The sequence below is a fragment of the Salvelinus fontinalis genome, chromosome 14 (genome assembly GCF_029448725.1).
Source record: "Salvelinus fontinalis isolate EN_2023a chromosome 14, ASM2944872v1, whole genome shotgun sequence".
In the NCBI taxonomy this organism is placed as follows: domain Eukaryota; kingdom Metazoa; phylum Chordata; class Actinopteri; order Salmoniformes; family Salmonidae; genus Salvelinus; species Salvelinus fontinalis.
In genome coordinates, this window is record NC_074678.1 from 355,106 (window position 1) to 382,937 (window position 27,832).

General features: G+C 45.9%; 1 protein-coding gene across 2 annotated transcripts in view; it reads left to right on the forward strand.

The window, feature by feature from the left end:
- The first annotated feature begins 9,143 nt into the window (after positions 1–9,143).
- Positions 9,144–27,832, forward strand: part of hmcn1 (hemicentin 1) — a 241,162-nt gene continuing 222,473 nt past the window's right edge. For both annotated transcript variants that reach the window (XM_055943694.1, XM_055943695.1), the window contains exon 1: positions 9,144–9,814. In XM_055943694.1, coding sequence (XP_055799669.1) covers positions 9,550–9,814 — 265 coding nt within the window. In that variant the 5' untranslated portion in view covers positions 9,144–9,549. The remainder of the gene's footprint in view (positions 9,815–27,832) is intronic.

Sequence of the window (27,832 nt, forward strand, 5' to 3'; positions counted from 1 at the left end):
CTAGTCAGCTAACACAGCAACAGTAGGTAAAAATGGCGACGGCTAGGCAGAGAGGGTCGGATTAACTACACACAGATCCTGAGTTAAAGCACAGAGCCGACAAATAAAACACAAATAAACGGAATGGAGTACCGTGAATTAATGGACAGTCAAGCAGGCATCAGCTATGTAGCCAAGTGATCATAGTGTCCAGGGGGCAACCGTAGATGGGGCAGTGAGGCCTCCACTAAACTAGCCCGCGGCGTTTAAAGTTAGTAGCCCGGGGGGAGGTCTGCTCAGACGGAGGGGGTCTGCTCAGACGGAGGCCGGTTGAGGGCACAGCGGATGGGCTATTCGTCTGCAGACCAGACGTGGTCGTGTCGACAGAGAATCCAAGCCGGATGGCGATGGCGAAAGAGAGGTTGTCTGTTCAGATAGCAGCCGATATGCTCAAGACAGCTAACGATTAGCGTGCCGCAGTTAGCATATGGGCGTTCAGGTTACGTCGCGATGGAGGGGCCAGTTGAATAACTCCCTCGGGCAGATAACGTCGGCATCCCAGTCGTGAAGGCCCGGTGGGGCTCCGCATCGGCAGTAAACGGGTCCGGATAGGTGATTGTAGCCCAGGAGTGGCTTATGGAACTCTTCAGCTGGCTAGCTCCGGGATAATTGGTGTTTGCTCCGGAATTGATGTTAGCCAATAGTCACTCGGATAGCAGCTGTTTAGCTGCAAGATCCAGGTGTAAATGTCCAGAGCTTGCGGTAAAAATCCGGGGATATGGAGAGAAAAAAGGTCTGGTATGCTCTGGTCTGAGTCGCGTTGTACAAAACTGGCAATAGTTTTCCGAGCTAAAGGATAGCTGATGAGCGCTAGCTGTGGTTAGCTGAACTACTAACGTTAGCTTGTGAGCTGGCTAACTTCTGGCTAGCTTCTGTTGTTGATTTCGGATACGAGATGAATAATACCTTTGAGGAAAAAAAACAGATCCGCACCACATTTGGTGAGGTGGGTTGCAGGAGAGTGTTTTGAAGTTGAGTTTTTAAGAAGAAAAAAATATATATAAAAAGAAATGCGAAGAAAAATATATAAAATATATATACACGGGACAGGACGAGGACAAAGGACATCTGACTGCTACGCCATCTTGGATTCAACCAGATAAGGTATTTCAGTTTTAAATTTTTAATACATTAACAAAAATGTCTAAAAAACAGTTTTCTCTTTGTCATTATGGGGTATTGTGTTTAGATTGATGAGAAAAAACATTTATTTAATCCATTTTAGATTAAGCCTGTAACGTAATAAAATGTGGAAAAAGTCAAGGGGTCTGAATACTTTCCGAATGCACTGTATATACTACCAACATCAATGTCAGTAGTAAAAATCTCTACTTGATTATTACTGGAAACACTACAGTTTTAGGAATACAAGCATTTCGCTACACCTGCAATAACGTCTGCTAAATATGTGTATGTGACCAATAACATTTGATTAAATTTTTACTCTATTTGTGTATCTGGAGTACTGCAGAAACAACACATTTACTACACAATCCCTACAAGTCTCTACATCGTCACTACTGCACGAATGGGTTTTGTGTAATAATTCAGTAGTACTTTTTCATGAGGGCAGGCGACCGTGAGGAGGTGAATGTTTCTTGGCCTGACATTGGAAACGGAAGCAGGGTACTTATTGTCCATGTTCTCTCTGTGACTCCTGCTTCTCCTCTCTCCGGTTTCCTTTCCTTCACCCCTTTGTGCTGTTTTGGGCCACAGTCGAGTAGTCTGTACAGTTGGTTTCTAAAACAACATTTGTGTGACTTAGACCTGCATGTGCCTTAAGGTTAGTTACCTAAGAAATAGGATGTTGTGCAATCAAAGGCTTGTTTATTTGGTTTGGATCACTAATATTCTTATCCAACCATCTTCTGGCAAGCTTCACCATGAAAAACCACCAGACCAGATCCAGCCTGACTGCCTCTTACACAGGCCTGGCTCTGTCCAGGATGGCTTAGAGAGAGAGTAAGAACTTGAAGTATGCCAAAGACAAGCACTGAGAGTGAACTGGATAAGCCAAGATAGTTAAAGTTATACTGTAGGATAAGGTTAAAACTTTTAGTGGCATCTAATAGCTTTCCAAGGATTAGTGATGGGGTGGATTGACTGATGGCTGAGACATTGACATCTCTTGCCTCTCTCCTAGTTTTAACAACTTTCCAGCATTACTTCAGGAGAATTGCACTGACATTCTCATGTCAGGGAGCCATTGTTAAACATTTACAGTATGTCAGAAAAGAACAAACTCTTAGCTGTCTGGAATAAACATGTTCTCTCTCTCTCTCTCTCTCTCTCTGTCTCTCTCTCTCTCTCTCTCTCTCTCTCTCTCTCTCTCTCTCGCTCTCTCTCTCTCTCGCTCTCTCTCTCTCTCTCTCTCTCTCTCTCTCTCTCTCTCTCTCTCTCTCTCTCTCTCTCTCTCTGTGTGTGTGTATTAAGAATTTGCTTGAATTACCCTATGTATTGTGTAATATATTTACTTATTTATTTTATTTAACCTTTATTTAACTAGGCAAGTCAGTTAAGAACAAATTCTTATTTACAATGACGGCCTACCAAAAGGCAAAAGGCCTCCTGCGGGGACGGGGGCTGGGATTTAAAAATAAATAAATATATATATATATATATATAGGACAAAACTAGAGAGACAACACAACACTACATAAAGAGAGACCTAAGACAACAACACAGCATGTTAGCAACACAACATGGTACAAACATGATTGGGCACAGACAACAGCACAAAGAGCAAGAAGGTAAAGACAACAATACATCACACAAAGCAGCCACTACTGTCAGTAAGAGAGTCCATGACTGAGTCTTTGAATGAAGAGATTGAGATAAAACTGTCCAGTTTGAGTGTTTGTTGCAGCTCGTTCCAGTCGCTAGCTGCAGCGAACTGAGAAGATGAGCGACCCAGGGATGTGTGTGCTTTGGGGACCTTTAACAGAAGGTGACTGGCAGAACGGGTGTTGTATGTGGAGGATGAGGGCTGCAGTAGGTATCTCAGATAGGGGGGAGTGAGGCCTAAGAGGGTTTTATAAATAAGCATCAACCAGTCGATCTTGCGCTGGGTATGCAGAGATGACCAGTTTACAGAGGAGTATAGAGTGCAGGGATGTGTCCTATAAGGAGCATTGGTGGCAAATCTGATGGCCGAATTGTAAAGAACATCTAGCCGCTCGAGAGCACACTTACCTGCCGATCTATAAATTATGTCTTCGTAATCTAGCATGGGTAGGATGGTCATCTGAATCAGGGTTAGTTTGGCAGCTGGGGTGAAAGAGGAGCGATTACAATAGAGGAAACCAAGTCTAGATGTAACTTTAGCCTGCAGCTTTGATATGGTGCTGAGAGATATAGAATATAGTAGTCCTGGTTGTTGTTCTGCTTGGATGCTTTCCACAGCACGTGTTATGTCATGCCGTGTATACAGCTGATTTGCGTTTTTCGAAGTTTGTTTATCATGCAAAATGGTCTTTCACAGGCAGTAGCTCTAACATTATTTGAATGTGTGTGTCTGGGTTTGTGTGGTTTGAGCTCCTATTTGAATCTTTCCATGAGGTTCTATGTCCAGAATGTCAATCCTGTGGACAATTGATTCCCCCCCCCCCCTTATTTTTCTCTCTCTTTCCCCCATTCTCTGTAGTAGATAAGTAGCCTATCACAGGTGCTTGCTTTGCTCCAGACAATCCCTCACCACATGTTTTGAGGTCTGACGCCAGTCTCAATATTCTAATTGTCAATGACCCTGCCTTTCTTCCTGATTTCTCAGCCTGTCTCCATTCAGAGTGCATCAAGCCACAAGCATCACCATGATCAATACTAAGCCACCCTGAACACTGCGGTGAGAAAAACAAATGACACTGGCTCCCCCTGGTGTCCAGACATCTGAACTCCTATTAGACGTTGACCCATCATGGTCAATACATAGGCATTGGTTGCCCATATCTAGATGCATTTGATGAAACCCTATATATTTGTTTGTGAAAATGTTATGATCCTTTTTATTGCTCTCTCTTAGGGCGTGTGAGAGGTGTGTGAAAAGGAGTGAGTTCTTGTCGGTGGGAAAAGCGCTGCTTCCTCGATACAGTCAGTCGTCAGATAAAAGCAGACATCTATTTGCAGACATCTCCAACCACGGCTGGTAGTCTGTGATCTCCTCAGAGCCTTACAAAAACCATGCATCAGGATTTTTTGTGATGTTCATTTGTTTTATGTGCCATTAATCAACATTCATATCATAAACAATTGCCAGTAGCAATACTGCACATCTCAGCAGCATCTTCTGAAGGATTGCTGTGGGGCGGCAGAGGAAAACAAATGTAGCACAACTAAAGGCCTACTATATCCTGCTGAATTCCTCAGTCTTGACAGAGGAAGCAGGTCATTATGTGCAACTGCCTTAAGCCTTTAGACTGACTCAGACTGCTTTGTACTATCACGTTAAGCCCCCAGGTCACGGTTTCATCTAGTTCTGTGGGTTCAGTGAGGGGAGAATAGTCTGAGTTAGTAGAAGCGGAGTGCAAATCAGACCTGGAATGTGTGGCTATAGATTAAGCCCCCGTTTAAACATGGGGTTTAGAAGAAGACACAGTCAATCTACTAATTACATTTGTTTCAGTCTGTATTCTGCCTAAGTGAAATTAGCATTGTACAACAATAGATTTTTTTATTTTAATATGTTCAGTTGAAGATCAACTAATCAATGTTATGGGGCTATGAATGTCCCTTTGCACAGTATGTATCCTGAAGACTGTGTAGGCCTATGCAAGTGACTGGGTCTCCTTTACCATTTTTATGAAAAATGTGCATGAAACACTCTGTCTGTCCGTGGCAGCTCACTGAGCTGTGAAATTGGCCTTATCAAGTTGTCCATCTCTGTCCTCTGCTCTGGTCTCCTCTCTCCTCCGTCCCTCCCCTCCTCCCGTCTCTCCTCCTCCCTCCCTCCCCCTCTTCCAGTCTCTCACCCTCCCTCCATCCAGTCTCTCCTCCTCTCTCCCTCCCTCCCTCCCCTCCGTCAGTCTCTCCTCCCCCCCCCCCCCCCCCCCTCCTCCAGTCTCTCCTCCCTCCCCTCCTCCAGTTTCTCCTCTCTCACTCCCCTCCTCCAGTGTCCCCTCCCTCCCTCCCTCCCTCCAGTCTCTCCTCCTCCCTTCCTTGCCACTCCACTGCCCCAGTAAATCCCCGGGGCTCTAATTTAAGCCACTTGTCCATATCTTACAATGTGTACAAAGTCCCTCCCTGGCCCTGTGTGGCACCTTCCGGCCCCACATATCACCACCTGTCCCTCACATACTGCCGTTGGCCTGACACTTCCTGGACAGACAGACAGGAAGACAGGCAAACAGGCAGACAGACAGATAGATATCCAGAAAGACCGACCGAAAGACAGACTTGTCAATGTGCTGGAGATCGTGTCTTACAAGCGGCGGTGAGCGGTTACCTCCAAGAGCTCTGTCGTGATGACCTTAAACTCGCCTGGTAGGCTACATACTGTATAGTGGAGCCAGGAGTCCAAATTGTTAAGTATTTCCTGTCCTCAGCTCTAGATGGCGCAAGTGGAGCAAGTAGTCTAACAATGAAACAGGATCGGTACGCCACTTCCTTGCCTATTGGTCTAAATAAGAAACATTTAAGGCACAATCTGTCATTTCTACAGCCTGACCCCACCACTTTGTTTGGCAAGCTGAGGAAGTGGATGGGGACATTTTAATTAGGTTGTGAGAACAGTGTGGGTATATCATAAGAGACAAAACACAAAATATGCTCTGTTGTAATGACATTCATGCAATGTTTAAGTTAGGTTGCACAGGACCTTCTTCTAATGTTCTAACAAAGATGACAGAACACCTGGTCTAAGTTCTTTAAAGGTTCCCAGAACATTTCATTAAGTAATGGGAGTTGTCTGGGATGGTGCACAGAACATTCCCACAATGTTACACAATGTTACACAATTTCCAAATAAGTCTGTTTTTATGATGTTCATAGTATATTTATTTTTAGTTTAACATAATTTTCCATTGACGTTCACGCAATATACATTTACCTTGCTTTGGAGGTCCTCGGAAGATTTCAAGAACATTTAAGTTTGAGCTAATATTACCACAACATTCTCAACATGCAAATTTGGAGCTCCTTAAAGCATAAGACAGCAGTTTGGAATACATCCCAATTTTGTTTCTCCAGAAATATTATGGCAATACACATTTGAGGACTACATTGGATGTGATCTAGAAACACATGGTATAAAATTTCAATCATAGGACATTTAAACAGCATTTAGTCATACAAACACAGCCATATATTTTTTACACTTCATAAGTTGACAATCTGTACATGTGGGGTACGATCTTGCAATGTTCGGTTTCCAATCCAAGTCTTTTATCCTCTACGCCACCAGGGAAGCTCTCTTGCAGCTTGTTTTGTCAGTATATAGCCCATCTGTAAATATCCCACCCAATCTACCTACCTCATCCCCATATTGTTTTTATTTACTTTTCTGCTCTTTTGCACACCAGTATTTCTACTTGCACATCATCATCTGCTCATCTATCACTCCAGTGTTAATTTGCTAAACTGTAATTACTTCGCTACTATGGCCTATTTATTGCCTTACCACCTTATGCCATTTGCACACACTGTATATAGACTTTTTCTATTGTGTTATTGACTGTACGCTTGTATATTCCATGTGTAACTCTGTGTTGTTGTTTGTGTCGCACTGCTTTGCTTTATCTTGGCCAGGTCGCAGTTGTAAATGAGAACTTGTTCTCAACTAGCCTACCTGGTTAAATAAAGGTGAAATAATAATTAAAAAAAATATATATAGTCATGGCAGTATGGTCAATCAGGAATTCCATGCTTCCTTTAAAGTCTAAGACATAACTAACCCAGGGAAATACTGGTAAGTCACTGTCACTTCACCCATCCTCTTCATTCTGCATACCTGGGCCCATTTTTACAAGGTATTCAAGACTATGAGTCTCTGATCACTTTTGGTTTTCTGATCATGAAAAATAAGACAAATAATGTTCTGGGAACTTGCACAGAACCAATTTTGGTTTGCTGGGAAAACATTAATGGTACATTGTGTTGTTACATAACCTGGAAACCTAACCTAACGTTTGGGGAATGTTCTGTGGTGGTTGTTACAGATGTCGTGCACAACATTTTGGTGAATGTTAGGAGAACATTCCAAGGTTATTTCATTTAAAACATTCTCAAAAATATATTTTGTTGTCAATAGTATATTTTTCTGATGTTATCTTCCTATCTATAACTTAATGGAAATCTTAGCTAATGTTCTGGGAATGTACAAGGGTTGCTGGGAGGCCAATGAAGAGACACAGATTGTATAATATAAGGAGGAATATTTAAATAAATATTATACGCTATGGTAGGCTACTAAATAAACTGACTCACCCAGTGATGAAGATGAAGCCTGGGGTACTCACCGGTGATGAAGATGAAGCCTGGGGTACTCACCCGGTGATGAAGATGAAGCCTGGGGTACTCACCGGTGATGAAGATGAAGCCTGGGGTACTCACCGGTGATGAAGATGAAGCCTGGGGTACTCACAAGTGATGAAGATGAAGCCTGGGGTACTCACCGGTGATGAAGATGAAGCCTGGGGTACTCACCGGTGATGAAGTTGAAGCCTGGGGTACTCACAGGTGATGAAGATGAAGCCTGAGGTACTCACCGGTGATGAAGATGAAGCCTGGTGTACTCACCGGTGATGAAGATGAAGCCTGGGGTACTCACTGGTGATGAAGATGAAGCCTGGGGTACTCACCGGTGATGAAGATGAAGCCTACACGGTGCCAACACCCTAGTTCAAGATAAACTACTTTGAAAAACAGTGCTGTTTGCTCAGAATTTCACCTTCCAATAGGACAACGACCCTAAGCACACATCTATGACAACGCAGGAGTGGCTTCTGGGACAAGTCTCTGAATGTCCGTGAGTGGCCCAGCCAGAACCCAGACTTAAACCCGATCGAACATCTCTGGAGAGACCTGAAAATAGCTGTGCAGCGACGCTCCCCAGCCAACCTGACAGAGTTTTAGATGATCTGCAGAGAAGAATGGGAGAAACTCCCCACATACAGGTGTGCCAAGCTTGTAGCGTCATACCCAAGAAGACTCGAGGCTGTAATCCCTGCAAAGGTGCTTCAACAAAGTACTGAGTAAAGGGTCTGAATACTTATGTAAATATGATATTTCAGTTTTCTATTTTTTATAAATGTTCAAACACTTCTAATAACCTGTTTTTGCTTTGTCATTATGGGGTATTGTGTGTAGATTGATGGGGGGGGGGGGGGGGGGGGGTATTCAATCAATTTTAGAATAAGGCTGTAATGTAACAAAATGTGGAAAAAGTCAAGGGGTCTGAACTCTTTCCTAATGCACTGTATGTGGATTATACTGTATGTCTATGGCCGCAACGGTAACAAGCTGTTATTTATTTGGCATGTGTGCTTCCCAAATTGTGGTCTTCCCAACTGGAGGCTTAGTGCATGTGATAAAACTTAATTCACAGCAATTTGTTAGATGTTATTGATCCGCTGTGGCTAAATTATGCTCTCTGCTGAAGTATTTTGAAGTATTTTATTTTCTTTTAAATTATTTTTTAAAATTGGTTTTGTCTAATTGATTGTCTGAGGGATGCTGCAGCCCCCCCTGCACTCCTCCTTTCTGCGGCATGAAGTTGAAATGACCGGTTTTTGTAACACATTTCGAAACTGTAGTCTACATTGTTAGTTTACAAAGAATCCAATGACAACGAAAACATAGTCTAATCAATGGAATACAACCTTAGTTTGTGTTATGTTATGATCGGGTTCTGGTAGGACAGTCTTAATGAGCTGATTGTACATGTTAACAGACTATTATGGTATCAATTCCACTTAATTCTGTTGGCCACAGTACTTTTTACACGTAGGCCTACAATTTCAATATGAAACACATGTGTTTCTCTTTGCATGTCTTGTCGCGTGTCTACTGTATAATTCAAGTATAGCCTACCGCTATGTCTTAATGCACAGGGTCCCATCCCAGGCAGGACTCCCAAAACCCACTGCTCCAATCAGAAAGCAGCTATTCTGTAAGGAGTCAATTTGCCTTGAGCCTTTCTTCTCTTGAGAAGCTTTGAGAAGGGGACTTGCAGAGTTTGGACAAGAGTTCCCGACACGGCAGCTGAGCTGAGCTCCTTCATAACTTCAGAACAAGAGTGTGAGAAGCTCAGAAGGTCCAACAGGGCGGTGGAGGTCACGCGCACTGAATCGGAACGTTGAAGGGAGCGAGAGCATCTTTGACAGCATCTAAACTTTTCCACCGCTTTTCTCCTATTTTTTTTAAAGGAAGACAATATTGGCTTTTTCATCACTATCTTGTTACTGTTTTTAGCGAGCCAATGTCTCTCCCTTTACCCCAAGATTCATCTTGAGGTTCTGAGCGGAGACACAAACTATCACAACTTTGTTGGCGACGCGTCATAGACCGTTCGGTCTGAAAATGGGCATCAAGCGTGTGCCATTGTTGCTTGTGCAGGTACTTCTCCTGGTGGCTGTGTCCTCCGGGCAGAACACGGGGACCGAAGGGACAAAAGAGGAGATCCCAGAAGGAGCGTCCACCCTGGCGTTCGTCTTTGATGTCACCGGCTCCATGTACGATGATCTCGTGCAGGTTATTGAGGGGGCATCCAAGATTTTGGAGATGTCGCAGAGTAGAACAAAGAGACCCCTCTACAACTATGCATTGGTTCCGTTCCACGACCCGGGTAAGAAAAGCTGGGTTGATCTGCAATCATGAATACATGTAAAATAAATAACAATGATTTATGATGTGTACATGAAAAACATGCTCTCTCTGTCTCATCTGAATAACACCTTTATCTTTGCAACTGTTTGCTGTGCAATGGCACTTTGGTTAATACTATACAATATAGTTGTGCATTTAATTTACACGCTTTTGTAAAAAATGTTTTTTTACGCAACAAAGTATTTGCAATTCTGCTATTGTAAGTGGTACACTACAGCTGTTTTGTATGTGTACATATAGGCCTAGTCTAACCTACATGAATAGACCTGCTTTGGAACAAAAACAGACCTCGTCGTCAGAAACGTGAGAAATGTAATAGTTTACCCACACTCTGGGCTCTGAATGCGTAATGTCTTCACACTTCAGCGCAGGCGGCATCGGGGCATTGTCTCCCTGTCGGCGCATACAGATGTTCAGCTCCGCATTCACTATCATTAGCATTCCGTTTGAGTTAGTGTGTTTAGGGCGATTACCTTTCAGGCACAAAATCATACTGTAATGTGGCAGCCCTACCTTGTATTTACCGTGAAAGGTGTAAAAATTAGACACGGAAGAGGCCAGTGTCATGTAGTTAGAGGAATAGATGCGAGTTGACAGGGCATTGAACTCTGCACACATACTTCACACCAACTAATTGTCTATATGACATATCCATATATATTAGACACTTTTTTGGGGATCCAAACACTGCGTGAGGTTTTATTTTCCAAAAACAGAGGGCAAGGTGTGTTAGCGTATGTTTGAGTCTGTAATTATGAGCTGTGAATAGGAGAACCATTCACTCGTCTACTTGGTACATCGTCAACAAAAGCCGTTGTCAGGGACTTGTGTTGTGTGATGGGAGCCTTAGTGGGGGCTGGGGGCTCAGTCAACAACACAGTGGCCAGCAAACAGTCCATAACGTGAGGGGCTGCTGTGAGAGCTTGTTAAAGACAGAAAGGGAGAGGAGGAAGAGAGGGAGGGAGAGAGCGAGAGAGAGATAGTTAGAGACAGAGAGAGAGAGAGAGAGAGAGAGAAAGGCAGAGAGAGAAAGAGCATTTCGTTTTCCAGACCTCTAATACACCAAACCTGGATCTGACATAGAAATTGTTTCTGGACCTTCTGTGCCAAATAGATTTTCCATCCTGCTATCCTCCTCTGAGAGCACAGGAATGTCTTTCAAGATGCACACACACAATATCTGGTTATCGTTTCAGAGCATCATCATCCTACTGTTACTAAACCAACCAACTGAGAGAGAGAGAGAGAGAGAGAGAGAGAGAGAGAGAGAGAGAGAGAGAGGGGGGATCCGTGATGACTGAGAGCAGGATTCCAGATGTGTGTTGCTCCTATGCTTAAATCAGCATGTCAAATTCTTTAAGCATTTTTGTATAACGCCTCAATCGAGTCTCTGGGCCAAGAAAAATAAATAGTTGAAAGTGAGGTATGCACAGAATATACAAATATTCCAAATGACTGATTCAATTAGTGCGTGCCTTTGAAGAACAACTAAACCTCTGGTCCTTTTCCATACGACTGATGAAGTATGATGTAGCCATCAAATAACACATTCTCCATTAGGTTGTGTAGCCAGGGTTGGGTAAGTTACTTTTTAAATGTAATCTGTTACAATTACTAATTACCTGTCCAAAATATTATCTGTAAATTTACTTTTGGATTACCCAAACTCAGTAAAGTAATCCGGTTACTTTTGGATTACTTTCCCCTTAAGAGGCATTAGAAGAAGACAAAAGGGATCTGTCAAACGCATTAGGTTTATCATCATAGTGGTCTCTGACTTGTGGTCCGACTCGCTAACTTGCACTTGTTTTCAACGCTGAATTGAAAACAGAAAGGTGTCATAATATATTTTTCTGAATTTAAAAGTAATCCAAGAAGTAATCATCTAGTTCTTCAAAATGTATCTGTAATCAGATTCCATGTAATCAGTTACTCCCCAACCCTGTGTATAGGCTTGTACAGACTGTACTCTATAAGATGTAAACCAGTTGTATTGCAAAGGTTAAAATAAGCCTATACTAACTAGGTTTCTAGGGAATATTTGTGGCTATTTCTGAGCACACACAGAGAGAGAGAGAGAGAGAGAGAGAGAGAGAGAATTTCCTGTCTGTGTTGTGTGCTGGGGGCCTACGCGGGAGAGAGAATAAGCTCCAAAAGTATTGGGACAGTGACACATTTTTTGTTGTTTTGGCTGTGTACTCCAGCACTTTGGATTGCAAATGATACAATGACTATGAGGTTAAAGTGCAGAGTGTCAACTTTAATTTGAGGGTATTTACATCCATATCGGGTGGACCGTTTAGAAATTACACTACTTTTTGTACATAGTCCCCCCATTTTAAGGGAACCAAAAGTATTGGGACAAATTCACTGATGTGTATTAAAGTAATCAATGTTGGATGCATTTGCTCTTTGTTTTGTTTCAGATGATTTTGTGTTAAATAGAAATGACTGGTAAATAATGTATTGTGTCATTTTGGAGTCACTTTTATGTAAATAATAATAGAATATGTTTCTAAACACTTCTACATTAATGTGGATGCTACCATGGTTACAGAGCACAGGAGGTTGGTGGCACCTTAATTGAGGAGGATGGGCTCGTGGTAATGGCTGGAGCGGAATTGGGGGAATGGTATAAAATACATCAAACATATGGTTTGATGCCATTCGATCCATTCCAGCCATTTATTTGAGCTGTCCTCCCCTCAGTGGCCTCCACTGTTATGGATAGTCCTGAATGAATCGTGAATAATGGTGAGTGAGAAAGTTACAGACGCATAAATATCATACCCCCAAGAAATGCTAACCCAAAGTGCTGGAGTACTGAGCCAAAACAACAAAAAATGTGTCACTGTGCAAATGCGTTTGGAGCTGACTGTATGTCCTTCACTGCCAACACAGACGCCCATGGTGCAGCAGTATGCCTGTAAACCTATGCCCTACTTGTGTTTGACATTTCATCCCCATCCCACTGAAGAGGCACAGCTTTGTTTTTACTGGATTGCTTATTCGGAAGTGGTTCCAGGTGGATGTGCATACATTTTCTCTGTTTTCCATCCTACTCGCTGATAAGGAAGTGCCTCCTGTTTGATTTGGCTGTCTTTGAATCGGAGCCCAGAGCCCCCACTATTTACAGTGCAATCTGCCACAGTAAACATGGGACTGGAGGGTGTGTGTGTGTGGTGGGGGTGCTGAGATATTGGGGTCAGATTTGTGTGTAAAGAACACTCAGGAAGCCCCCCTTTATTCCACCCTGCAGAGAGAAAGAGAGAGATGTTGCTTTGTGTCTTCTCACTTTTGTTTATTGTTTATTTCACTTGCGTTGGCATTGTAAACACATGTTTCCCATACCAATAAAACCCTTTGAATTGAATTAAATTGAGAGAGAGAGAGAGAGAGAGAGAGAGAGAGAGAGAGAGAGAGAGAGAGAACGAGAGAGACGGGATGGAGAGACAGGGAGACAGAGCATACTTCTCAAGTCATTTGACTGAAGCAGAGGGGTTATGTTTATATAGGCCTTAGGAGAGAGCTGTTTCCACTGTTAGAATGCTGCTGGTACAGTACAGTGGTGGAAGGCTTATGTCAGAGGTTCATTGTAGCATTACCACTTCGCCACTTCCACTCTGGCAGTGGACTCTTTCAAGACAACGTGCCAATGAGGCTCACTTACAGTGATAAGGAGGAAACATACAACACTATACAGAACAGATACAGGACATTCCTGTGTGTGTGTGTGTGTGTGTGTGTGTGTGTGTGTGTGTGTGTGTGTGTGTGTGTGTGTGTGTGTGTGTGTGTGTGTGTGTGTGTGTGTGTGTGTGTGTACGTATGTGTGTATTAGGTGTTGTGATGACCAGAGATCTACAGGTCTATAATGTGAACAGGGTGCTGGACCCTGTGTTGCCTGTAGGTGCTGGACTCTGTGTTGCCTGTAGGTGTTGGACCCTGTGTTGCCTGTAGTTGGGTGCTGGACCCTGTGTTGCCTGTAGGTGCTGGACTCTGTGTTGCCTGTAGGTGCTGGACTCTGTGTTGCCTGTAGTTGGGTGCTGGACTCTGTGTTGCCTGTAGTTGGGTGCAGGACCCTGTGTTACCTGTAGTCGGGGGCTGGACTCTGTGTTGCCTGTAGGTGCTGGACTCTGTGTTGCCTGTAGTTGGGTGCTGGACTCTGTGTTGCCTGTAGTCGGGGGCTGGACTCTGTATTGCCTGTAGTTGGGGGCTGGACCCCGTGTTGTCTGTAGTTGGGTGCTGGACTCTGTGTTGCCTGTAGTCGGGGGCTGGACCCTGTGTTGCCTGTAGTTGGGTGCTGGACCCTGTGTTGTCTGTAGTTGGGTGCAGGACCCTGTGTTACCTGTAGTCGGGGGCTGAACTCTGTGTTGTCTGTAGTTGGGTGCTGGACCCTGTGTTGTCTGTAGTTGGGTGCTGGACTCTGTGTTGCCTGTAGTCGGGGGCTGGACTCTGTGTTGTCTGTAGTTGGGTGCAGGACCCTGTGTTGCCTGTAGTCGGGGGCTGGACTCTGTGTTGCCTGTAGTTGGGTGCTGGACCCTGTGTTGCCTGTAGTTGGGTGCTGGACCCTGTGTTGCCTGTAGTTGGGGGCTGGACCCTGTGTTGCCTGTAGTTGGGGGCTGGACCCTGTGCTGCCTGTAGTTGGGGCTGGACCTTGTGTTGCCTGTAGTTGGGGGCTGGACCTTGTGTTGCCTGTAGTTGGGGGCTGGACCCTGTGCTGCCTGTAGTTGGGGCTGGACCTTGTGTTGCCTGTAGTTGGGGGCTGGACCCTGTGTTGCCTGTAGTTGGGTGCTGGACTGCTGCTCTGATGCTGCCAGCTGGCAGTGGAATCATCAGAGAGGTGATGATGGTGTAGATGAAAGAGTATCAGCTGGTGCTGGAGACTCCTTTGTAAAGTAGTATCCATCCCTTTTTTCTCCCCTCACGTTTTTTTCTTCTCCTTTTTCTTTGTTGGAGTGGCATCATTTTCTGTCTGAAAACCGCCCCGCCCGTGTGAGATTACAAGGGTCTATGCATGTTGCTGGACAGAGTCAATAATGATGCCATTAAGCAGGAATTCCGAGGTGAGGGGGTGGAGGGGGTTTGAGGTTGAACATGGTAGTGAGGCAGTCGAGGAGGAGTGTGGCAGAGGACAGTTCACCTCTCCTGTTTCATCTTTGTAACGACCTGCCTGGAATATGAAAATAGCCTTTAATTTTTAGGAGTGCTTGACTCGTGCACCTTTTTTCTCTATACCTCAGGAGTTGTGAGAGCAATAGTTTCAAACTCCACTTAGCGTCTTTGTAGTTTTCCTACAGGGTTTCCCCCTGGGCTTTCATCTGGGAAAGTTTAGAATACCTCAGGGCTCGTTTGGAAGCACTTCTAAACATCTCCTCCATTTGTGTTACTGTTTCAGCGGTTTGTAGACAAAGAGCTGTAGTCTAGGTAGGTTTACACTGGTCTAAGTTTAATGTCACTTTGGAACATCATGCAGACTTACCTGCAGTTTGTTGTGTTTTCTACATAAACCAGCCGTGTCTCCATCCTCACGGTCTCTGTGTTTTCTCCTACAACCTGGGCTGTATACTCTCGGGCTGTGTCCCAAATCGCACCATATTCCGTAGTGCACTACTTTTGACCAATGCACTTCATAGGTTATATGCTTCCATTTGGGACACAGGCTCTGTCTGATCTGGAGCTTCTGAGAGTTGGTCTGTCCTGATTGTGACCTGGCGGGGGTGGTGATTCCATTCTCTGTCTGTCTGTGCTCTCTGCTTTGTAATGATTGGATAATGGGATATCATCTGACCTCTGGTGACCGGCGCAGATTTGTGAGGTCACCTCCCTCAGGTCACTGTCTGTGTGCCTGTGTGGGAAAGAAGGCCTGAACTTGATACGGTGGTGCCAGCTGAGTGGAGTAACTGGGTCTAGGATGGAGGGATGGGAGAAGGGGGGGTGCATCCATGTCTGGCAGTGATTTTCAAGTTTCTTGTAGAGGGAGAAAATAGAGATCAAATAGGTAGAGACATTTAGCTACACAATGATGCTCTGCTTACAGGGAAGTTGATTACAGGTTGATTACAGGTTGATTACAGGTTGAGCAGGCTTACTGGACCCAACATTGGAAAATAATTTCCAGTCCATGTTCCAACCATTTTAGCCATTTCCAGCCACTTTCAGCAATGCTAATCTTTAGGTAAATAGTAGTGAGGTTTTGTCGTTACCCAAATGGCCTGCCCTCTTAAGGCATCCGCATGTTTCCCAGCCAAAACAGTTCGGAAGAGTTTATGCATATATTGTGACAACATTTTTTGTGATGATGTTTTGGACATCAGTGAGGGTTTTTCCGGTTGTTCAGGCACACCATTTTTTTTCTGGAGTCAAGCCGAAGTCTACGCCCCTTCATCTGTGATTGGTCCACATTAGGGATTCTTCAATACGTTTTTGTTGTCATTCAATGAGAGACGACTCGTTTTCATGCACATCTTTTCATTGAGAAATACTGCACCAAAGATCTTAGTTAGAGGCCAAATTGCTAGACTAAGATCTCCTCGGCAAAAAGTTCAAAATTAATGACAGATTTCTTGAGTTATCTTTAAATCAATTCTGACTACTTTGATGAAGTGTACACTGACTACGGGGTCTCAAAATGGTAACAGAAAAAACAGTACTATTGACGCTTTTTTCTCATTTTTCAAGAGAGTATGTGAGTACAATCGTTTGGTTCGGCTAGCCGAGTTGGGCTAGTTGGGGGTTGGACACCTGTCTAGGCGCCAGCCGAACTGAAGCATGCTGACGCCTTTAGCCAGCTCTCCCTCGTGAAAGAGGTCTGCTGACATTAGTGAGAGAACCTGGTTAAATTAAGTGTAAACAAAAAAACTACAAAAAAAGCAGAATAATCATAAACCCATGAAAGATAGTAGCTGTTGTTTCACCTCATTGCTCCTTGATCAACTTCCTCTTGGTTCAGTGTTCAGTGTTCACCTTTTCCTGTTACTGTCAACGAGTTAATCCAGATACACCCAAACAGCTGTGTTGATGTGGGATTTAGATGTGTCAAGGTGAGCTTGAAAGTGAACCGTTGAACGTGACGTCAGAGGAATCCAACCCTTGAACTCTGCCTTCTTTTGACGAAACATGAATTGTGCTGCATAAAGGCATGTTTTGCTGCTTGTCTGAGGGCTGTGAGGTCAGTTGTGTTAACTGTCTTGGCATGACATGCCTACACTGCTGAAAAAAACCTGCATATACCAGACCGTTGTGTTTTGGAAACTTTTGTTGATCACCAGCAAAACCAGTGTCAAAGTGCTTAATTATTTAGGACAACAGAATACATATATCATAAGGCCTTAAGGGCCTAGTTTTTCCCTAATACAGTGGCCACATCAGGCCTGCAAGTCACATTATGCTGGCTTGTAAGTGATATTTAATTCCTATTGGAATCCAGCCAGAGAGTGGGGATGTCCAACAATTTGAACTTCTATTCACCCTCAATCTTCATTGAAAATGACTGCCAGAGTTAGAAAGATGAATAAATAAGACTACCTAAACCATTTAAACAGTAATGGGTGCAAGAAGTCCAACTAAGATTGGATTAGTTTAGAAAAATGTATGTTAGTTATCTTTGTGTAGCATAAGATTTATGAATCAATCAAAAAACACAGATATTGAAACAAACCGTAGAATTGCAACGGAGCATGCTGAGAAATATAATGATGGGCGTGGTTAGATGGATCGAGAGATAGATAGATAGTGTAACGATGTGCGCTGAGAGTCGGGAAGCAAGTTCAGGGAGTGTATAGTTTAATAAACAAATTAACAAAACAAGAAACACGAACAACGCACAGACAGGAAACAGAAATAATGACACCTGGGGAAGGAACCAAAGGGAGTGACATACAAAGGGCAGGTAATCAAGGAGGTGATGGAGTCCAGGTGAGTGTCATAATGCGCTGATGCGCGTAACGATGGTGGCAGGTGTGCACCATAACGAGCAGCCTGGTGACCTAGAGGCTGGGGAGAGAGCATACGTGACAGTATTCCCTCCTCAGCGCGGGAGCATGATGAGCCGGCTAAGGCCTCCCCGGTTGCCTTGGTTGAGGCACAGGAACCTGTTCACCCAGCTGAGGCACGGGAGCCTGTCGAGCCAGCTGAGGCACGGGAGCCTATCGAGCCAGCTGAGGCACGGGAGCCTATCGAGCCAGCTGAGGCACGGGAGCCTATCGAGCCAGCTGAGGCACGGGAGCCTATCGAGCCAGCTGAGGCAAGCTGAGGCACGGGAGCCTATCGAGCCAGCTGAGGCACGGGAGCCTGTCGAGCCAGCTGAGGCACGGGAGCCTATCGAGCCAGCTGAGGCACGGGAGCCTATCGAGCCAGCTGAGGCACGGGAGCCTATCGAGCCAGCTGAGGCACGGGAGCCTATCGAGCCAGCTGAGGCAAGCTGAGGCATGGGAGCCTATCGAGCCAGCTGAGGCATGGGAGCCTATCGAGCCAGCTGAGGCATGGGAGCCTATCGATCCCGCTGAGGCATGGAAGTCCGACAAACCGGCTGAGGCCTCCTAGGTAGCTCCGATTCTGACACCCGGACCCAACATCACCTCCAAAACAAAAACAAACAAAAAAACACTCCGTGTGCCCTGGGAGTCGGGAAGCAAGTTCAGGGAGTGCATCATTTAATGAACAAAGCAAGAAACACGAACAACGCACAGACAGGAAACAAGAACAATGACACCTGGGGAAGGAACCAAAGGGAGTGACATACAAAGAGCAGGTAATCAAGGAGGTGATGGAGTCCAGGTGAGTGTCATAATGCGCTGATGCGCGTAACGATGGTGACAGGTGTGCACCATAACGAGCAGGTGACCTGGAGGCCGGAGAGGGAGCACATGTGAGAGATAGGGAGATGGACAGAGAGATAGCGAGACAGATAGATAGGGAGATAGATAGATAGTCAGATAGATAGAGAGATAGGGAGATAGAGATATAGTCAGATAGTCAATAGATCATGCTGGTCAGAAGATGTGAGGTAGCCTAGCGGTCAGAGAGACGAGCCACCAACCGGAGGGTTGCCACTTCAAATCCTAGCAAGATGTGAGCTGGTATTAAAACCTAAATGCCGTTGTGCCCTTGAGCAAGGTACTTAACCCCTCAGAACAACAGCTCTCAGTGTGACAGCCCTCAGCACCTCTCCCAAACTATAACTCATTGTATGTGTGTCTTTTGGAGGGTTTGAGTTAAAAGCATAAGTCACATTTCGGTTGGACTTTGTGTGTAATTGACCAATTAAGTGATCTTAATCTTAACCTTGAGCAGCTGGACCAGTTTGGTCACCAGCTCGACCAGCTACTAGGCCAGCCTAACTAGCTAGACCATGCTAGTCAGACCAGCTTGACCAGCATGGACCAGCTTGATATTTATGCTGGACTAATCAGTTTTTTTCCCAGCAGGGTGAACAACTCAGTTAGTGAGGTTGCAGAACCACACTGCACTGTATTCTGTCTGATGACCCTAGATAGGAGAGTCGTTGCTACAGGAAGAATGATTGTTATATCTTCTCCCTGTTGGAAAATGGATGAATGATTAAAGAATTGAATGAATTGTGGCATGGATTCTATGTTCCAGGCCATCCCCTCAGACCTTGGCAGTGCCACAGAATGAGAAGAGGCATCTAGCTGCCAAGCACTGTGGTACTCAACTCAACCCCTAGGCAGGTAGCCCAGTGGTTCGAGTTTTGGGCCAGTAACTGAAAGGTTGCTGTATTGAATCGCCGAGCTGACAAGGTAAAAATCTGTCGTTCTGCCCCTGAACAAGGCAGTTGTTCCCCAGTAGGCTGTCATTGTAAATAAGAATTTGTTTTTAACAGACTTGCCTAGTTAAATAAAAAAAAATGTTTTAAACCCTGTTGCATGCAGAGATCCGTAATAACAGGCAAGGACCCCTGGAAGAACATACTAACCCTATCACAGCTTTCCAAACTCAACTTTTTAACAGTCAAATTAAAACCTATTACACTAAAAGATCGTCTAGACGCTCGTTATTAGGGAAAAGGTTATTTACGCACGATTTTGGTACAGATTAATTTTATTATATCGTGTTTTAAATCACAGTTTGGATCCAGTCTGGAAAGCTAATTTGGAGAATATTAGATATACTCTCTGTCCGTGCCAAAGGCTAACAATCATTCCCATGGTTTGGGATGACGCGACATCAGGTTTGTTTTTCCGAGAAGCACATTTTTCCCTCTACCTTGAAAGCCATTCATGTACAATTTAATCAAAACATGTGTAAGGCTTCAGTGAGTCCGTAATGCCGGCACTGACTGGAGTGTGCATAATGACATGTACCTGGTAAAGGAAGGGTGCTGCGGTCGGCTTCTCCCCTCTTAGCAGGCAACCAGGTAATGGATGCAGGGGGGGGTAACGTAGGTGAGTGGGGGGGTAATGTAGGTGAGTGGGGGGGGGGTAATGTAGGTGAGTGGGGGGTAACGTAGGTGAGTGGGGGGTAATGTAGGTGAGTGGGGGAGTAATGTAGGTGAGTGGGGAGGTAATGTAGGTGAGGGGGGGTAATGTAGGTGAGTGGGGGGGTAACGTAGGTGAGTGGGGGGGTAACGTAGGTGAGTGGGGGGGTAATGTAGGTGAGTGGGGGGGGTAATGTAGGTGAGTGGGGGGTAATTTAGGTGAGTGGGGGGGTAACGTAGGTGAGTGGGGGGGTAATGTAGGTGAGTGGGGGGGTAATGTAGGTGAGTGGGGGGTAATGTATGTGAGTGGGGAAGGTAATGTAGGCCAGTGGGGGGGTAATGTAGGTGAGCGGGGGGGTAATGTAGGTGAGAGGGGGTAATGTAGGTGAGTGGGGGGTAATGTAGGTGAGTGGGGGTGGGTAATGTAGGTGATTGGTGGGGTAATGTAGGTGAGTGGGGAGGTAATGTAGGAGAGTGGGGGGGAGGTAATGTAGGTGAGTGGGGGGTAATGTAGGTAGGTGGGGGGCAACGTAGGTGAGTGGGGGGGGTAATGTAGGTGAGTGGGGGGTAATGTATGTGAGCGGGGGAGGTAATGTAGGTGAGTGGGGGGGGTAATGTAGGTGAGTGGGGGGTAATGTAGGTGAGGGGGGGGTAATGTAGGTGAGTGGGGGGGTAATGTAGGTGAGTGGGGGGTAATGTAGGTGAGTGGGGGGTAATGTAGGTGAGTGGGGGATAATGTAGGTGAGTGGGGGTTAATGTAGGTGAGTGGGGGGTAATGTAGGTGCGTGGGTGGTAATGTAGGTGAGTGGGGGGGTAATGTAGGTGAGTGGGGGGGTATTGTAGGTGAGTGGGGGGTAATGTAGGTGAGTGGGGGTGTAATGTAGGTGAGTGGGGGGGTAATGTAGGTGAGTGGGGGTAATGTAGCTGAGAATGGGGGTAATGTAGGTGAGTGGGGGGGTAATGTAGATGAGAGGGGGGGTTATGTAGGTGGGAAGGGGGGTAATGTAGATGAGTGGGGGGTAATGTAGGCGAGTGGGGGGAGGTAATGTAGGTGAGGGGGGGTAATGTAGGTTAGTGAGGGGGAATGTAGATGAGATGCGGGGGTAATGTAGGTGAGAAGGGGGTAATGTATGTTAGTGGGGGGGAATGTAGATGAGAGGGGGGGAAATGTAGGTGAGAAGGGGGGTAATGTAGGTGAGTGGGGGGAGGTAATGTAGGTGAGGGGGGTAATGTAGGTTAGTGGGGGGTAATGTAGGTGAGTGGGGGGAACAACTGAGCTGGGGTGGTCTGGGGTGGGGTGTATTGGTCTGGCCAGGGGTGGGCTGGTCTGGGGTGGGTTGGTCTGGTCTGGGGTGGTCTGCAGTGGTCTGGGCTGGGGTGGTCTGGGCTGGGGTGGTCTGGTCTGGGATGGTTTGGTCTGGGGTGGTCTGGGGTGGTTTGGTCTTGGGTGGTCTGGGGTGGGCTGGTCTGGCCAGGGCTGGGCTGGGGTGGTCTGGTCTGTGGTGGTCTGGCCTGAGGTGGGGTGGTCTGGCTAGGGGTGGGCTGGGGTGGTCTGGTCTGGGCTGGTCTGGACTGGCCTGGGTTGGTGTTGGCAGGGGGGGTTGAGCTCGGGTGGTGACTGTTGGTATGTTGTGTGTTGTGTTGGGGGTGGTGGTGCGTGTGAGCACATAGGCAGACGGATAGTGACAGATAGATTCTCTACGGCCTCTATTCTGCGGCAGTGAGTGAACAGAGTGTGTGGTCCACAGAGCCGATGCGCCGCTGCTCTGCTGAGCTTTCCCAGTCAGACTTTGCACACACACACACACACACACACACACACACACACACACACACACACACACACACACACACACACACACACACACACACACACACACACACACACACACACACACACACACACACACACACATGGAGATGGAGAGACAGAGAGAGGGAGAGAGAGAGACAGACAGACAGAGAGAGAGACAGAGAAAGGGAGAGAGAGAGACAGACAGAGAGAGAGGGAGAGAGACAGAGACAGAGAGAGAGACAGAGACAGAGAGAGACAGAGAGAGAGAGACAGACAGACAGAGAGAGAGAGAGAGAGAAAGACAGAGAGAGGGAGAGAGAGAGAGAGGAGGAGAGAGACAGAGACAGAGAGAAGGACAGAGAGACTGAAAGCAGCTGTTCTCACATTTTTTCCAAAGCTGTCTCTCTGTCCTGGAGTCTGCCCGTCCAGGACGTGACGGGACTCCCCCAGTCTATAATGGCTCTCATCTGCCCTCCTCTCCCACAGCGTTTACCTTCTCTGCCCCAAACCAAACCAGGGTAAGCATGCAGGAGTCCCACCGTCAGTCACTAAAGGTCAGGGGTCAGGCGTCATCCCAGACAGAGGTGTCAATCAGGTTAATCTCTGAGGAATAACACAACCCCACAACACTTCCTCACTCTCCTGCACGGCTTAGCTTTAGGAACACCCGGCCAAGGCCCAGACTCATCTGAAAGAATGTACCAGAATGTACTTGTTGTGTATAGACGTTTATACCTGTAGACATTCAACATTTTATTCATTGCACAAAATAGTTTTGGCAAATTGGTTAGGACATCTACTTTGTGCATGACACAAGTCATTTTTCCAATAATTGTTTACAGACAGATTATTTAACTTATAGTTCACTGTATCACAATTCCAGTGGGTCAGAAGTTTACATACACTAAGTTGACTGTGCCTTTCAACAGCTTGGAAAATTCCAGAAAATGATGTCATGGCTTTAGAAGCTTCTGATAGGCTAATTGACATAATTTGAGTCAATTGGAGTTGTACCTGTGGATCTATTTCAAGGCCTACCTTTAAACTCAGTGCCTATTTGCTTGACATCATAGGAAAATCAAAGGAAATCAGCCAAGACCTCAGATAAAAAAATCGTAGACCTCCACAAATCTGGTTCATCCTTGGGAGCAATTTCCAAATGCCTGAAGGTACCATGTTCGTCTGTACAAACAATAGTACGCAAGTATAAACAACATGGGACCACGCAGCCGTCATACCGCTCAGGAAGGAGAAGCATTCTGTCTCTTAGAGATGAACGTACTTTGGTGCGAAAAGTGTAAATCAATCTAAGAAAAACAGCAAAGGACCTTGTGAAGCTGCTGGAGGAAACAGGCACAAAATTATCTATATCCACAGTAAAACAAGTCGTATATCGACATAACCCGAAAGGCTGCTCAGCAAGGAAGAAGCCACTGCTCCAAAACTACCATAAGAAAGCAAGACTATGGTTCGCAACTTCACATGGGGACAAAGATCGTACTTTTTGGAGAAATGCCCTCTGGTCTGATGAAACAAAAATATAACTGTTCTTTAATTTTTTTATCTTTATTTAACTAGGCAAGTCAGTTAAGAACCGGGGTCGGCCGTCATTTACAATGACGGCCTACCCCGGCCAAACCCGGACGACGCTGGGTCAATTGTGCCCCGCCCTGTGGGACTCCCAATCACGGCCGGATGTGATGCAGCCTGGATTCAAACCAGGTACTGCAGTGATGCCTCTTGCACTGGGATGCAGTGTCTTAGACCACTGCGCCACTTGGCCATAATGACCATCATTATGTTCGGAGGAAAAAGGGGGAGGATTGCAAGCCGAAGAACACAATCCCAACTGTGAAGCACGGGGGTGGCATCATCATGTTGTGGGGGTGCTTTGCTGCAGGAGGGACTGCTGCACTTCACAAAATAGATGGCATCATGAGGAAGGTAATTATTATGTGGATATATTGAAGCAATATCTCAAGACATTAGTCAGGAAGTTAAAGCTTGGTCGCAAATGGTTCTTCCCCCGCCGTCCTTTCGGAAAAGCTGACCACGACTCCATTTTGTTGCTTCCAGTCTACAGACAGAAACTAAAACAAGAAGCTCCCATGCTCAGGTCTGTTCAACGCTGGTCTGACCAATCTGATTCCACGCTTCAAGACTGCTTCGATCACGTGGATTGGGATATGTTCCGCATTGCGTCCAACAACAACATTGACGAATACGGTGAGCGAGTCGGTGAGCGAGTTCATTAGAAAGTGCATAGGCGATGTCGTACCCACAACAACTATTAAAACATTCCCAAACCAGAAACCGTGGATTGATGGCAGCATTTGCGCAAAACTGAAAGCGCGAACCACTGCTTTTAACCAGGCCAAGGTGACCGGAAACATGACCGAATACAAACAGTGTAGCTATTCCCTCCGCAAGGCAATCAAACAAGCTAAGCATCAGTATAGAGACAAAGTAGAGTTGCAATTCAACGGCTCAGACACAAGAGGTATGTGGCAGGGTCTACAGTCAATCACGTATTACAAAAAGAAAACCAGCCCCGTTGCGGACCAGGATGTCTTGCTCCCAGACAGACTAAATAACTTCTTTGCTCGCTTTGAGGACAATACAGTGCCACTGACACGGCCCGCTACCAAAACCTGCGGACTCTCCTTCACTGCAGCCGACGTGAGTAAAACATTTAAACGTGTTAACCCTCGCAAGGCTGCAGGCCTAGACAGCATCCCCAGCTGCATCCTCAGATGCGCAGACCAGCTGGCTGGTGTGTTTACGGACATATTCAATCAATCCCTATCCCAGTCTGCTGTTCCCACCTGCTTCAAGAGGGCCACCATTGTTCCTGTTCCCAAGAAAGCTAAGGTAACTGAGCTAAACGACTACCGCTCAATAGCACTCACTTCCGTCATCATAAAGTGCTTTGAGAGACTAGTCAAGGACCATATCACCCCCACCCTACCTGACACCCTAGACCCAATCCAATTTGCTTACCGCCCCAATAGGTCCACAGACAACGCAATCGCAGCCACACTGCACACTGCCCTAACCCATCTGGACAAGAGGAATACCTATGTGAGAATGCTGTTCATCGACTACAGCTCAGCATTTAACACCATAGTACCCTCCAAACTCGTCATCAAACTCGAGACCCTGGGTCTCGACCCCGCCCTGTGCAACTGGGTACTGGACTTCCTGACGTCCCCAGGTGGTGAGGGTAGGTAACAACATCTCCACCCCGCTGATCCTCAACACTGGGGCCCCACAAGGGTGCGTTCTGAGCCCTCTCCTGTACTCCCTGTTCACCCACGACTGCGTGGCCATGCACGCCTCCAACTCAATCATCAAGTTTGCGGACGACACTACAGTGGTAGGCTTGATCACCAACAACGACGAAACGGCCTACAGGGAGGAGGTGAGGGCCCTCAGAGTGTGGTGTCAGGAAAATAACCTCACACTCAACGTCAACAAAACAAAGGAGATGATTGTGGACTTCAGGAAACAGCAGAGGGAGCACCCCCCTATCCACATCGACGGGACAGTAGTGGAGAGGGTAGTATGTTTTAAGTTCCTTGGCGTACACATCACGGACAAACTGAATTGGTCCACCCACACAGACAGCGTTGTGAAGAAGGCGCAGCAGCGCCTCTTCAACCTCAGGAGGCTGAAGAAATTCGGCTTGTCACCAAAAGCACTCACAAACTTCTACAGATGCACCATCGAGAGCATCCTGTCGGGCTGTATCACCGCCTGGTACGGCAACTGCTCCGCCCACAACCGTAAGGCTCTCCAGAGGGTAGTGAGGTCTGCACAACGCATCACTGGGGGCAAACTACCTGCCCTCCAGGACACCACCCGATGTCACAGGAAGGCCATAAAGATCATCAAGGATAACAATCACCCGAGCCACTGCCTGTTCACCCCGCTATCATCCAGAAGGCGAGGTCAGTACACAGGTGCATCAAAGCAGGGACCGAGAGACTGAAAAACAGCTTCCATCTCAAGGCCATCATCAGACTGTTAAACAGCCACCACTAACATCGAGTGGCTGCTGCCAACATACTGACTCAACTCCAGCTCACTTTAATAATGGAAATTGATGGAAATTGATAAAAGATGTATCACTAGCCACTTTAAACAATGCCACTTAATATAATGTATATGTATATACTGTACTCTATCATCTACTGCATCTTGCCATCTTTATGTAATACATGTATCACTAGCCACTTTAAACTATGCACTTTTATGTTTACATACCCTACATTACTCATCTCATATGTATATACTGTACTTGATACTATCTACTGCATCTTGCCTATGCCGTTCTGTACCATCACTCATTCATATATCTTTATGTACATATTCTTTATCCCTTTACACTTGTGTGTATAAGGTAGTAGTTGTGGAATTGTTAGGTTAGATTACTCGTTGGTTATTACTCCATTGTCGGAACTAGAAGCACAAGCATTTCGCTACACTCGCATTAACATCTGCTAACCATGTGTATGTGACAAATACAATTTGATTTGATTTGATTTCAAATGGACAATAACCCCAAGCATACTTCCAAAGTTGTGGCAAAATGGCTTAAGGACATCAAAGTGAAGTTATTGGAGTGGCCATCACAAAGCCCTGACCTCAATCCCATAGAACATTTGTGCGCAGAACTGAAAAAGCATGTGCGAGCAAGGAGGCCTACAAACCTGACTCAGTTACACCAGCTCTGTCAGGAGGAATGGGCCAAAATTCACCCAACCTATTGTGGGAAGCTTGTGGAAAGCTTCCCGAAACATTTGACCCAAGTTTAACAATTTAAAGGCAATGCAACCAAATACTAATTGAGTGTATGTAAACTTCTGACCCACTGGGAATGTGATGGAAGAAATAAAAGCTGAAATAAATCCTTCTCTCTACTATTATTCTGACGTTTCACATTCTTAAAATAAAGTGGTGATCCTAACTGACCTAAGACAGGGATTTTTTACTATGATTAAATGTCAGGAATTGTGAAAACTCAGTTTAAACGTATTTGGCTAAGGTGTATGTAAACTTCTGACTTCAACTGTATATAGGATGAGCCATGACTAGAATACAGTATGTAAACATTATTAAATTTACCAGTGTTCAATGTCTCTATATACATGAGGCAGTAGTCTCTAAGGTACAGGGCAGAGTAACGTGCAGCAGCCAGCTAGTGACAGTGTCTCAGGTGCAAGGTAGAGTACCAGGCGGTGGCCGGCTAGTGACAGTGTCTAAGTTGCAGGGTAGAGTACCAGGCGGTGGCCAGCTAGTGACAGTGTCTAAGGTGTAGGGCAGAGTACCGGGTGGTGGTCGGCTAGTGACAGTATCTAAGGGGCAGAGTACCAGGTGGTGGTCGGCTAGCGACAGTGTCTAAGGTGCAGGGCAGAGTACCAGGCGGTGGTCGGCTATTGACTGTGTCTAAGGTGCAGAGTAGAGTACCAGGTGGTGGTCGGCTAGTGACTGTGTCTAAGGTGCAGGGCAGAGTACCAGGCGGTGGTCGGCTATTGACTGTATCTAAGGTGCAGGGTAGAGTACCAGGTGGTGGTCGGCTAGTGACAGTGACTAAGGTGCAAGGCAGAGTACCAGGTGGTGGTCGGCTAGTGACAGAGTCTAAGGTGCAGGGTAGACTACCAGGCGGTGGTCGGCTAGTGACAGTGTCTAAGGTGCAGAGCAGAGTACCAGGCGGTGGCCGGTTAGTGATGGCTGTTCAACAGTCT